The sequence below is a fragment of the Aotus nancymaae genome, unplaced genomic scaffold, assembly GCF_030222135.1.
Source record: "Aotus nancymaae isolate 86718 unplaced genomic scaffold, 86718_ANA_hifiasm-v0.15.2.pri h1tg000011l, whole genome shotgun sequence".
Taxonomy (NCBI): Eukaryota; Metazoa; Chordata; class Mammalia; order Primates; family Aotidae; genus Aotus; species Aotus nancymaae.
The window spans coordinates 59692856-59707050 of record NW_026988422.1 but is presented as its reverse complement, the minus strand read 5'-3'; the positions used below and the strand labels follow the sequence as shown (position 1 = coordinate 59707050).

Below are 14195 nucleotides of genomic sequence, written 5' to 3'. Positions count from 1 at the left end.
GACACTTCAGCACCACACAGCCCACAAAGCATCCAGGGGAATTCTGGAACTGGTACTTAAGAGGAAGTTCCCAAATTCATTCTCCGTTCAGGGCTGTGGCTCTCCCACCCTCTCCAGTGCTGTCCCCTTGGGGTCACACCTCCCGTTTGCTGGCAGGATGTGTGGCCGCTGGGTGGAATCTACCACCACTTCAAGTCTGGAAGGGTTAGCGTTTTGCAGGATTCTTTCTGGTCTTCTCCCAGCCCCTTCTCAGTCAGGTGTTTTCTTGTGGGGAGCCCATGAAGGGGGATGCCCTCCCTCCTCCCCAAGGCAGCACTGTTGCTACAGCTGCAGCAGCTGTTCCTGGGCAGGCTGGCCAGCCAGCGTTCGCTGGGCGCCAAGAGCCCCTGCAGCCCGGGAATTCTGGGCTAACGCTCAAATCCTGGCACAGTCCTCTCTCTCACTGACCCCTCCAGTCCAGGTCACCACGACAGATGCTGGGAACATATGCCGTGAATTAATTCACTCCGGCACAGCCACAGAGGAACAGCTTCTTCCTCGTTTCTCCTCCCACCACCCTTGCTTTCTGATTCCTGCCTTGACAAAAGAAAAATCAAATTTCTCCCCTTCCCTCGCTTCTAACACCCCTCCACTGGGCCCCCTCTTCATTATCCTGAGTGCACTGCCAAAGGCATTTGGCTCCTAGAGACTTCCTCACCCCCACATCCCAAGTAGGATCAAAGGGCCGAGAAGGAGCCCAGATGTCCCCTTTCCAGCTTTTTGTCTCCAGATAGATTATGTCCCTGTTCCTGGAACTGACGAGTGCTCATTTCCTTTTCTTAAAGAAAGGTTGTCTCTCTTTGAGGGGCCAGAATCTCCCCACCCTTCTAGTCCTTCCTTATATTTAACTCAAATCACTCCTGCTGCAGTGAATTTTCTGGATAGAGAAACAAGCAGCTGAACTTTGTGAGCACGCAGGTTTGTTATTTCTCATCTTCATTCTTTCCTCTAAGGAGGGGTTGGCAACATTTTTCTGCCAAGCGGCAGATAGCTATTATTTTAGGCTTTGCAGGCCAGACGATCTCTGTCACAACTAAGCCATTGTTGCATAAAGGCAGCCACAGACAAGTGAGCTTTTGTAAACAAATGAGCACGTAAGCAAATGAGCATGGCTATGTTCCAGTAGAACTTTATGAAAACAAGTGGCGAATGGGGTGTAGTTTCCCGCCCTTTGCTCTAAGCAAATCAGTCCCCCGCCTCTGTTATTTCTTGGTGGGCGAAGTATCCCTCTCTCTCTCCTCCCATCTGTATTTTGCAGCAGATCATATGGATTCATTCAGTCACACAGAAAAGTCCTATTTCTTTGCTGGCTTGTGAGTTTCTTGAAGTCAGGAGTGTGCTTTATTTGATTTTGAACTCCTGGAATAGGCACGCAGTTGGATAGAAATGCAATCAACGCCCAGTCTTAGACTGGAAGAGCTTACAGGCTAGTGGGGAATACAGACAGGTGAGGTCTATATTCTCAAAGCAGAGATAAACTCGATGGTAGGAAGAAGGCCGGGAGGGAGGAATCAGGAGAATGCGCCTCCCACAAACTCAAATAGCGACCTTTGAAAAAATTAAGGACAGGAAACAAGAAAAAATGAAGTACTGACTTAAGCCTGATACCCTAAAGAACTGAAAACATACAATAAATAAAGAAAACTGAAGCCTTGAAAAACAGTCTGGCCGTTTTTCTTAAAAGTTAAATGTAAACATTCCATATGACCCAGCAATTTAATTCTTAGGAATCTACCTAGGCAGAATGAAAATATGTGTGCAGCTGGGCGCGGTGGCTCATGCCTGCAATCCCAGAACTTTGTGAGGCCAAGGCAGGCAGATCACTTGAGCTCAGGAGTTCGAGACCAGCTTGGCCAACATGGTGAAACCCTGTCTCTACTAAAAATACACAAATTCGCCTGGCGTAGTGTAGTCCCAGCTGCTCAGGAGACTGAGGTGGGAGAATTGCTAGACCCAGGAGGCAAAGGTTGCAGTGAGCCGAGATCACACTCCAGCCTGGTTGACAGAGCGAGACTCTGTCACAAAGAAAAAAAAAAAGAAAACATCTGTGCACACAGAGACACGTACATGGAATGTTCACAGCAGCTTTATTCATAATACCCCAAATCGGAAACAACCCAAATGCCCATCAACAGACCAACGGTTAACCAAATGTGGTGTATATCCACACAGTGGAATACCATTCAGCAGTCAGAACTCCTGATATATGTTATAGCACGGATGAACCTTGAAAACATACAAATAAAAGCAGCTGAACTCCAAAGAGTGTGCATTCTATGAGTCCATTTATAGACACGTCCAGAATCAGCAAATATTGATGGGGCCGGAGAGCAGCTGCCCAGGGCTGGGGATGAGAGCAGGAATGAACTGTACACAGACACGAGGGAATTCTGTAGGATGACATAAATGCTCTATAATGGGACCCGTACATTTCCTAAAATCACTGAATTGTACACCTTCAGTTGTATACTTCCTAATTTTTTGGCACACAAATTTTACCTAAATAAAGCTATTACAGATAACAAAACCTGGTGCCAAGCCATCTTTCTATCCACGGCTGAGACGTGATTCATGAGAGGAGATGAAGGCGATACCCGCTAGCCGACTGCAGGCGCTATTGCCATAAACTGTCACTTTTCCTATGTTAACCTTTTGATCTTATCCAGTTCTAAAATCCAGTAACGGCAGCTGGCTTTTAGTGGGTACCACAATCCCAACACAATACTAATATCACCCCATTTTTCCAGATTATCAAACAGGATCAGAAAGGGAAAGTAACTTGCTCCAGGGCCCACAGCTACATTCTGCCTCAACCCCATTCTGCCTGATTCTAGAAGCTGTGCTCTTTGCCATTGTCATTTGCTCCTATTCCCTCTACCTGCCTGCTTCCCCAGTGATTCTGTGACCTCAGGGAGAAAAGCATGGTGCTGCTTGGTCAAGCAAGGCAGAGTCTATGCTTCCCTCTCTCTCTGCAGCCAACAGCACCTCGCATGCAAGTCTCCGGCAGCAGTAAGCCCAGAAGCACCCTTAACTACTAAGCAGAAAGGCCTTGATTTGTACAAGTAGCACATTTTGGTCAAGCAACACTGAACAGCTGGTGACATCGGTTTCCACCAGGAGCATGTAGTTACAAAAGCCCGTCTGAGTGTCCCAGGTTTTAGCAAAGATGAGCCACCAGTCAGGGATAGAGATGACCTAAGCCTCAGCTGCTGGCCTGCCGGATGAATTTCTGGCTTGAGCTCTTCACTGGGAGCTGAGTTCCCAGGGAGCACTCGTGCAGGGGCCCCGTGGTGCCGCTCTGCTTGTCTGCTACAGTGGGCACACCCTTGCCTGGCGGGAGCTGGCCGCGGCCTCCCAACCTCTGGTCTCTGACAGACAGAGCCCATTGTTCTCCTCTCCTGCAAAGACATGAAGAGGCCATGCAGTAGTCTGAAAGTTTTCCACAGTCTGCCTGTCAAGCCCAAGGAAGCCTGAGAATGCTGTCAGCATAGGAGGGAGGGGGCCCCAGACACCCAGAGGCCTTTTCTCTGATAAGCCCAGCCTTGGGCATAGTGAACTGGAGAATCTTCTCTTTCCTTGACACCCCCACATCAGGCACCTTGACTTCCAGCCACTCCTCCAACAGGTCAGGCCCACACCTGCCTCCTGGTTTTTGCCAGTACTGTTCCTGCTACTGGGAGCACTGTTCCCTGGTCACCAGTCTTGCTCCTTCCTTCACCTTGTCAGGTGTGTGTGCAAATGCTCCCTCCTCAGGGAGGCCTCCCCTGCTCACCCTATTAAAAACCACAGCCCCCCACCCCAGCCCGTTTTCATTTTTCTCTATAGTATCTCTTACCACCTGCAACACTATCTATTTTACTCTATTTGTCCATCTCCCCTTCCAGAATGTAAGCTTTACAAGGAAAGGGAGTTTCACCTGTCTAGTTCTGCGTCTGGAATGCCTAGACCAGAGCCTGGCATGAGGACAGTGTCAATCAATTATTTCATGAAGTAATGAACTTCCCCATCACAGCACAGCCTATGAGCAGCATCTCCGCAGTGACCACCGAGTGCCAAAGACACCAGGGGAGACTTTGTCAGAGAGCAGCTGGGCTACCCAAGCCTGCTCAGAGGTGACTTGAGCCAGTCTAAGAGAAACTGGTAAGGAACTGGTTAACAAGCCATGTACTAATAGAAATGGCACCACCAAGATTCTTCACCTCATGCCCCTCCATGCCTGCATGAAACCATATTGGTGCTACCCGCGGATGCTTGCTGATTCTGTCGTGCCATCTTGGGCCATCTTCCTGAAAGGCTCTCTGAAATCAAGTATATGACACCACTGGATATAACCTCACGAAGGTATTTTCCATGTGAGATGAGAACCGGGTGGCCGTAGATTCTGGAACATCTCATTCCTCTGGCACCCTGATGACATGATGTGCAAATTCTGGGTAAAGGAAGAAGCCCAGACAGGATATGGCCAGGGCACAGGACGAGTGAAAGGAGACTCAGTCACATACGGCCTGGACCTAATTTGTCCGAACTTAGATCGCTCAATGCAGAGCTGCTCCTACCCAGGTCCACTGCCGTGGGGCCAAGACTCTTGAGCTCACCCATGTTGCCAGACTTCACACCAGGGGATCGACAGAAGCTCTCTGCTCTGTGGTCACTCCGCAGACAAGAGTGGGGGTTGGGGGGTGGTGGCAGTGGACTTCTTTCTCCCAAAGAACCTGCAATTCTGTCTGCTATAAACTAGATTACTTTCCCAAGCTAAAGGCAGCAGTGGGTAACAGAAACACAGGTGTTAAAGCACTGTGGCATCAGAACTTGGAATTCCAGCTCTGCCACTCAGCTGGATACTCTTGGGCAATCCCTTAACCTCTCTGAGCCTCAGTTTCCTCATCTGTAGAATGGGATAACCACAGCCTCTGCTTCACTGGGAGGCTGCGGGGCTGAAACTTGATAATTCCCGTGTGCGGAGCCCAGCACCTGGCATGTAGTGAGAGCTCCGTGTTAGATCGTCTAGCTACTGTTGTTGTAAAATAAAGGGAGAAGGGAAGTCAGCCCCCAGCCACTTGCTCAGGCTGGCTGAAGACCTCCAAGGTTACCAGAGTCCTGAGGCAGTTGATTTCCTAGTAATTAAGGGAACAGAAACGCAGCCTTTCTCCTTTGGGTTTCGGAATCATGTAGACTCAAGCAAAACTAGCCTGGATGGAAACTTTTCCGCGGCCATGGGAATTATTCCAAAGAGGGGCTGCCTGGGCTAAAAGTGTGACTCTGGAAAAGGAGGAAACGGGACCCTAAAGCCACTAAATCCCCGAGTTTATAATTAACAGACAAGCATTCGCTCTGCCTGTTCTGGAGCCATGTGGCTCGCCGGGGAAGGGCACCATAGTCACACAAAAATAACCAACCCCCCAGTGGGTTTTTGATGTGTTGAGCCTCTTTGTTTTTCTGAATTTTAATGAAGGGCTTTCCAGGCAGGATAAGAGAAGCACTCAGCGCTCTCCCCATGGCCGAGGAGTGGGCCTTAGTTAGCTGCTGCCAGCCTAACCCAAAGCCGCATGGGTCTAACCCAAAGCCTCATCCAAGAGAAGCAGGCAGGGAAGGGGCTCTGTCCTCAGATGAGAGGATCCAGCGAGGAAAAGAGAAAAACAAAAACAAAAGACATCTCACTTTGGGAGAAGGGCGGGACTCTGCTCCTGATCTCAGCACATCTTGGAATCAGGCGGTTATAATACTTGCAGCGGTGGAGAAGGCAGCCACGTATCTGAAAGGATGAGGAGGGAGGCCCAGGCTCCGTCAGAGAGGGCTTCCATGGAATTCCCAGGGCTGCTGGCTGGCCCCGTCCATGAGATTCAGAAACGAGGCTCTGGGAACCTGTAGTAGCTTTTGGAGCTCAAGGCATGGGTTGCAGGAAGAGGGGAGAAAGGAGAATGTTGTCAGAACAGCCACCAAACCCTGATGAAAATGAAGAATGGGTCTCTTTATCCCTCCCGCCTCCTGCTCCCTCCACTGCAGCTGCCTGGAAGCCTGTGATGCAGGTGGCAGTGCAGTGTCACTAAGGTCACAAACAGAGGGCCCAGAGCACCACAGGAGGGGAAGCCCCACCCCAGAACCCTAGCAGGCAACTGTTTGAAACCTCCCGAGAAGTGGACAGCTTCCAGTAGGAGAGCCCACTCCTCCTCCTCCTGAAGCAAACTCTCCCACGTGCTCCTCAGCTGCAAGTTTCAAGTTCCTATCAGCTGGCTTAAAAACTGTTCTCCTTCACTTGCAATAAACTTTTCCAAGAAGAGACTGGAAAGAAACGGAGGAGATGGCACAGGATAAAGCAATTTATTGCAATTGAATTATCCAATATGATTGACTGAATACAAATATTTTTATTAGAAAATACTCTATGTAAAAATTTGGAGCTGCTTGCAAGCTTCTTTAGCTTTAAGCTCATTGCATTTTTTTCATGTCTAGAGAGTGGGTGATGGGCTCAGGTGTGCCTGGGTTGCCCCGTAGGGTCCTCCTTCTCTGTTTGCAGTGGGTCCCACTCAGTGAGGACCTCTGAGGACACCTCAGTGAACAGATGGTCCCAGTCCCAGCCGACGTCATCCTGCCAAGAAGGGTACCACTGGGTAAGACAAAGAAAGGCCTTTTCCCTCAACTGTTGCTGACTTCCCCCACCCATCCAGGCCTCAAGGAGGCACAGGTCAGCCTGGGAGTCACTGGTTATAGGAATGCCAAAGCGGAGAGGCCGGGGAACTGGTGCTGCCACTGTACCTCCCGGACTTCATGCTCTGGCGCAAGCACTTTGGTGAGGAGTTTCAGGTCGATCTCCCCATCCTACAAATGCAAACAGAAGAGGTCAGGCTAAGCACCTTGAGGGCTTTCAGGCAACTATTTCTTGCAAAATCACGATCAGTTTTTGTGTGTCAGAACTTCCCGAACTGAGACCTGCAGACATGCCTTCAAAGAGAGTAAAATCATGAATGAACCCCCTGGCCACTGGGAAATGAAGGAAGGTTATGCTTCCTACATGCTGGGTGTGCTTTGGGGCAAAGGACCATACTGGGAGGGCAGAGCGTGACAGCAGCATACCCACAGGGACAGAGGGAAATGAGTGCCATCAGGTACCACGTGGGCAGCCATGGAGGCAGGTGGGAGCCTGGCACTGAGAAACACTGGAATATGTTGGGTCCAGGCTTGCTGTGAGATGATCGAGGATAAAACCTCCAGCAGAGGTATGGGTCCTGGGCAGCCAGCCTCAGGGACTGCTGGAGATGCTGTATAGCTTTGGAGGAACTGAGAAATCTCTATGGCTGTTGCTTGGAGCCTGCCTCTCTATGCAGAAGCCGTTCCACTCACCAACGTCTGAATGGCTGAGTACTTCATGAGGTCATTGTCTAGGTCTCGGTAGGTCATCACCCGCTTTACCTGGATGCTGAAGGAAAGAGAGATAGAGAGGAGGGAACCCCAGGCAGGACCTGTTCCAGGAGTGCTGCCGGGCCACCATCCCCAGAGCCTCGTACACAGCTGGGGATGACCCTGGATGGAGCCCAACACCAGAAAGATCTGGATTTACACTGGGGGGTGGCAAAGGGCCACTGTACATAATATTTGGAGTATATTAATTCACGTGTTCTCTGCCTCCCTAATCATACCCGATTTAACCTACCTGGGAGGGGCTGCCACCTGCAAAACAAAGTCTTCTTCTTGTACTTCCTCCAGATCCGGAATGATAGGAATATCTGCAAGGAGAGGCAGAGGCAGCCCTGTCCGCAGAACTCGTAGGGATTGTGCCTGCTTCTCCACTTCTTACTCACTCCTCTTCAACACACCAGCCACGAGGCTGTGGGCTGGGGCAGGAATCTAACTAGGGGTAGGATCAAAGGTGGAGTTTCAATGATGTCTGAATCCCAGCCTCACCCCAGAACCTGCTGAGATAAAACCTCCTGGGTCGGGCTCAGGCATCTGGATTTTGTTCCCAGGAGTTCCCTGGTGATTCCGATGCATGCGACAGGTCAGGAGCCACTGCAGTAAGTCTCCAAGGAGAAATGTAAAGAAATGAGACTCCCAGACAGCACATGAGGAAGGTCTTGTTAGAAGAGAGGAAAGAAGAGGAACTGACAAGTGAGCCTGGCATGGTCAGGGACAGAGGAACTGAGAGCGTGTAGTGTCACAAAGCGGATGTGCATTAGCCCTGGAGTACAATCGTCATGGCCCTCAGCCTGCATCTGAAGGGCATCTTCTACCTAATGACACAACCTGACTCCTTGGGATCCGGGTCTCCATTCACTAGGTCTAATATAATCAGTGATGCTGATTCTATGATCGTGCTTTTCTTGCTGTCTCAAGATTTTCCATCTCTGAACTCTCTAGACAACATATGAAGAAACATGAGGCCATTTCTTTCATCAGTACAACAAATTCATGCAAATAGAGAAACTGGGAAACCAGTCCATCCCTTAACTGTGGCAACTTGCTTAAGTGACCAAAAACTGTCCATGTTCTCATGGGTCAACCTAACACCCTAAAGAAACATCTCCTCCTCCAAGTGAGTATCATGGACCGGTTGAGAGATTTTGTTTTAAACAGTCAGGGTTGAGGGAGAAGAGAGAGATGGTACAAGAAAAAGGCCTGGTGGGGTGAGACAGTCCTGGAATTCCTAAGCCAACTGTAAACACAGAAAGAAGGAAAAATCCCACAGAGAGACAAGCGAAGACATCTTTCATTTCTGCTTTCATGGGTTGACTTCAATCTTAGTTTTAAAATCATTTCAAGAACAGCTGAGAAGAAGACCCTTGCCACTTTCAGGCAATTCATGATTTAGACTTTTCGATCACTCTAGTCAAGCGACGCCAGAGGATGGAAATGTCAGTTCCAAGCCTGGTGTCTTTATTATGACTTCTGACTATGGAGGCACAGATGTTGTACCTGGAATAAGAGCATGGAAGGGAGAGACAGAGACAGAGAAAATTCAACAGAAAGAGACGGGCAGAGAAAACAAGGGATAAAAAGAGCGAAAGGGGATAAAAATAAAAAGGAGTTGCTGATAGGGAAGATAAAGAGACACATCCACCACCCCCCAAATAATGAACCACATTCAGCAAGTCTTACACCTAGAAAGGAGCTGTTCAGAGCTTAGATTGTATCTCTCTGTCCTGCTAGAGAACTGGAGACTGAATGCTCTAAGATTCTATTTCTTATGCTAATAGAAACTTAGCTTTCTTTTTCCCTCCCGCTCTGCGTGATTAATACAGTCCATTGTGCAGGCTGCTGAGAGTGTCATTCCCAAGGCTGGTAAGGCTGCGCAGGCCCTGCGGAGGGCTGGGAGGAAGCTGGCTGTGCCGCGCACCATCGGCAGTGTGACAAGTTTTGGAGTGCGCCTGGCTCTCCTCGGGTGCAGAGTCCAGCCTGAGATGAATATTCAGAAGGTGGTAAGAAAATGCCCCATGCTGAGTTTGGGGCTCAGGACAGGGTCTTCCCGAACTCCCCTTTCCCTCCACAACTTTAGCATTTGGGTCCTGTCAACTCTGCCCAGCGTCTCGGGGCTCTAAGGAATTGCACTTCTGCCTGATGTCCACTCTCTCTCTCCACGGGCTTCCCTCTTCATCCCCAACCCCCTCCTCCAAATGTGCACAAAGAGTGTGGGGCTGGCCCATCTGTGACAGATCAGAGGTCAGCTCGGGCCTTGGCAAAGGGGCCGCTCAGAACAGCGCTGGTGGGGCTGGCCACACAGTGGGATTTCTCTCTAATTGGAAGCCTGGTGCCCAGCAGAACCCGGTGAACCGCCTGAGTGGGACAGAGCCAGCGATGACAGCCAGGCCAAGGCAAGCTGGAACATTCTTGTGCAGTGACAGCTTGAGCCATCGCAGCAGAGGCAGGCCATCCAACTCCGGCCCCCAGCAGAACAGGTGTCTACGGAGCAGGTTTTGGGCAAACTTCAAAGAACTTCACAATTTTACAGTTTCTGCAAGTGCTCATGAGCACATATGTTCTGGAGAATTTTATTTTCTCTTTATCTCCTTCCCTCCTCCCTGCTCCCCCACTCTCACATATACCATGAACGAACACAGAAAAAAGAAAACAGACTTAAGAAACCAGCTTCTTCACAAAATTACCTATGAGGAGTGACCCGGCCTGCGTCCAGTAAGAGGCAGTGACTTGACTCGCAAAGGTGGACGGGTGATGGGGCCTGCTTCAGGTTGTAAAGTTTGCCATGAGAAGCACACGATTTTAACAGAGACAATATGAGGAAGACAGGAGTCATTCTGGTACTGCTGAAAACATTTTTCTTCAAGAGAAGGACGTGAACGGCTGCAGTGAGGTCAGGAGCACACTGTGTCGGCAGACTCCTGCTCCACGGTTAAGAGGCAGGCTCTGGAGGCAGGAGGGTTTGCTCCCAACCCAGGCTCCACCACCTACTAGTTGTGTGACTTTTTCTCTCTATGCCTCAATTTCTTCATCAATAAAATGAAGGTCGGACTCACGCCCACCCATTCAGTTGCTGTAAGTATTAAATGCAATGATCTTTATAAAATACTAGCACTGTGATCAGTATAGAATATTCAATAACTATTCTTATGGACTTAACCGATATTATAATATTATGTATGTAGAGGAACTATATGGCTCCACCTTCATTTTCAGCTGCCCAGTGATGGCCATTTTTCAGAAGAGAACACTGAGGCTAAGCAAGATTAAGCAGCTTGCATGGGGTGAAACTATGAATAATGGACCGAGCCAGGCTTCCCACTTCAATGTGGCGGCAATGCGTGAGCTCTGCCACACCCCACACGGGCTTTCTTCTCAAAAGTGAAATGCGTTCAAAGACGCCTCCTCCTATAGTGAAGGGGTGAGACAACTGCCTATGGTCAAGACATCTTTCACTCAATGTCCTCTGAAACTTAATGTCCTCTCTTCTGGGGTCTTTCTCTTGATTCCAATAACTATAAATCTGCTAAGTCCTCTCCCTTACTGTAAACCCCGACTCGCTACTTCCCTATGAGGCCAAATGGAGCAGAATGAAAAACATGTGCCACACCAGAGTCCCAAAGACCCCATCTCCACCAACCCTATCTTATTAAACCAGCCCCAAGGAGGAGGAGGAGCCAGGCACCTTGAACAGCCCGAGGAGAAGGTGAGGCTGTGACACCCCCGGCATCATGGGAGCTGGTATCCCCCATTTTTGTCTCAGTTTCCCGGAAGGCAGTGCCACCCTCACACGGCCATGCTGTTCTCTGCCCCAGCTCTGATGCTTAAACAGAAGACTTCTTCTTGCCTTGTGCACTGCTCCCTGGCTCAGTGTTAGCTATTTCGTAGCTGTTCAACCTGTCTCTGCCCCACGTGGTGCCTGGTCAGCCATGCTGTAGGGAAAGTCCATTTGTCTGCTTGTTCATTCATTCATTCATTCATTCATTCATTCATTCATTCATCCATTCAAGGATACTGATGGAGCACCCACTATGTGAAAGGTACCATGCCAGTAACAACAGCAAATAAAATAAACATGGTCCCTGTCTTCATGGGGCACCAGTCTGGTAGAGGCTAATAAACACAAAGAAAGGTACTGCTTACAAATTAAAATACACACAAAGAAAGAAACCAACTGGATCTCATGACGGAAAGTAACAGGGAAACCTGATTATTTTTCTAAAACAAAAGTAACATTATAGGTAGTAACAAATTCAAATGTTATAGAAAGGCTTAGAATGAAAATGTCCCTTCCTTCTGTGAGACCCAGTCATCTCCCTAGAGGTAATCACTGTTAAAGACTTTTTCATATTTATTTACTGAAAAGAATTCGTGAATAACACAGCATGTATGTCCTTCAAAAGTGTTCACAAATGGGATCACACTACACAGACACTGTTCTGTACCTTGCTTGTATCTTTCCTTACCAATATATACATGTATTTTTTCTTTCAAATGACATTCTTATATTCTATTGAACACTGCTCCACAATGCGTTTAATCCAGTACAGAGAGCATTTAATTTGGCCATGTGGGATTAGAGTTAGTAGGGTTAGGATTGAACAGTTAAAGGAGGAAGGTATTTCTGAATTGAGGACAGGGCAGCTGAAGCTGAAGGAGGAGCAGGATTCGGCCAGGCAGCAGACAACATGTGCAAAGGTGCTCGGTGGTGAGAAGTAACTGGCCACACTGGAGGAACTGAAGGCAGGACATTGTGGTTGGACTATGCCAGACCCCTTCCAAAGCATGACGGAGGAAAACCCAGAGGGACTAAGCAGGATAGAAAATGCATGTCCCCTCCTTAGTGGTGCACTTCTGAACCTAACAAGCAGAAATAAAAGCTTCCTACTCTATCCTTCCATATAATACCTTATTCGTGGCCACAGGGTAGCCCTCACTACCTGGCAGGAGGTAGAGTACATGAAATTTGCTCCACGTCTGCCCCCTGGATGGTGAACTAGCTGAGAGCTAGGCCACACCCCAGACACCTGTGCATTCCAAGGACTGGAAAAATTAGCAAAAAAGAACTGCAGTCACCAGACACCTCAGATCAGGAAGTGACACACACGGAAGAGTCATGTCAACCTTCTCTACATTATTCCAACTAGAATTGCTATCGAGTCCTAAAGCTGCCTGAGTAGGACTCATTTCACAAGAACAATTAAGAGTAATCCTTGGACACTTCCTGGCATTGATAACATCATAGAAAAGGCTTTGGCTTCCTTTAGAGCTGCAAGGCCCACTGGGAAAGGCTTGCACATATCCAAGAAACAATGGATGTGTGGAGGAGACAAAGTTTAAGAGGAAGAGTCATTCAAATTTGGTCCAATATGGCCCAACTGGCTTCCAAACCTGAGGCTGGGTCACACTGCTCTTCACCAACCTCTGGAAGCACCCAACAGAGGCTTATTAACGCACAGCAACAGCAGTGCAAACCTGTTTCAAAAAGAGAGATCACCAAATGGGAAACTCATTTTGATACTAGAACACTAGTCTGCTGACACCCAACACATCTACCCAATAAATCACTCAGCAGATGATACCACAGAAATGAATGGGTGCTGCCTAAATACAAAGAAACGTATGGAACACCAATAGATCCATTACAACTGATTTCAAAGATGTGAGCTGTTAGATGTGAGGGCAACTGCCATTTGCCCTGAAATACACTCATTATGGATATCACCATCACACGTGCACACTAAAATGCTAATTACCTAGCAAAGTCCCAGAAGGATTCTTTGTAGCTCCCGTGGCCTGAGAGTCAAAAGCCTACCTGCCTCTTCCAATGAAGCCAGCCCCAAATCTCTGTGATGCGTTTTGTGATAGCATGTGTTCAGATCCAGCTGTTGTTTGCCTGTTTGGGTACTGCTAGAACAGAAAGTGACTTCTTAGATTGGACTCAGCTTGCAATGAGTATACCCCAAGCACTACCCAGCTCATCACCAGGAGTATAAATCTAACTCTGGCAGGAAGAACAGAACAAAGGAGGCACCCCAATCTGGCCCCTGGGTCCCACTCAGGCAGAGATGTTTCAGGCACAGTGCTTCTTTCTCTCTGTAAGCCTTTAGGTTCTACTCTTGGCTAATTTTCTTGGTTGGGGATTTCTGAATGGGATTCCCTGGTCGTGTTCAGAAGGACTTCTATAGAACTACATCAAGTCTCTTCTGTACTCCAGCACTTTCTCACCTTGACATCTGAGCAAATGATACAAATGGTTGGCTTAGCTTTCCAGCTTCCTCAGGGTGCTTACTGATGACACCAGCCCTCTCACATCATTGTCACTGATGACAAGGAGGGGTAGAGAACTCCATGTGCTTCCAAAGGCAAACGCCCTGTTTGATTACACACAATCTCTTCCCAAACTTCTTTCCTACTCAGTGTCCTGGCCACTGGAGAGCATTCACAGGCTGCTTCGGGCTCACATCCGCCATACATAGCCAAGTCAACAACCAATCCACATGAAAGGGATCTGGTCATGCTGCTTAAGGACACCCCAGTAAGAGCAGTCCAGACCCTAATTCTGTGCCCAAAGTCAACAGACATTCAGAGCTCTCAAGCGGAAGGAAACAATGTCCATGCTTTTAGGAGATGGCAACTTAAAACCAGAGATCATTATAATTTTTCTCTGCAGCTGCAAAACTTTGTTTTACTGAATGCTGTTACCTTCTGCATCACGTATAGGGAATTTTAAACAGGCAAATGGAAGA

General features: G+C 48.5%; 1 protein-coding gene across 3 annotated transcripts in view; it reads right to left on the bottom strand.

Moving 5' to 3' along the window:
• Nucleotides 1-2112: 2112 nt before the first annotated feature.
• IFT43 (intraflagellar transport 43) overlaps nt 2113-14195 on the bottom strand; it is a 103082-nt gene continuing 90999 nt past the window's right edge. For 2 of the 3 annotated variants that reach the window (XM_012438251.3, XM_012438252.3), the window contains 4 exons: nt 7688-7760; nt 7378-7453; nt 6793-6855; nt 2113-6625 (listed from right to left, as the gene is read on the bottom strand). In XM_012438251.3, the coding sequence (XP_012293674.1) occupies nt 6506-6625; nt 6793-6855; nt 7378-7453; nt 7688-7760 (332 nt within the window). In that variant the 3' untranslated portion in view covers nt 2113-6505. The remainder of the gene's footprint in view (nt 6626-6792; nt 6856-7377; nt 7454-7687; nt 7761-14195) is intronic. The other variant, XR_002479315.2, reaches the window with a different exon arrangement.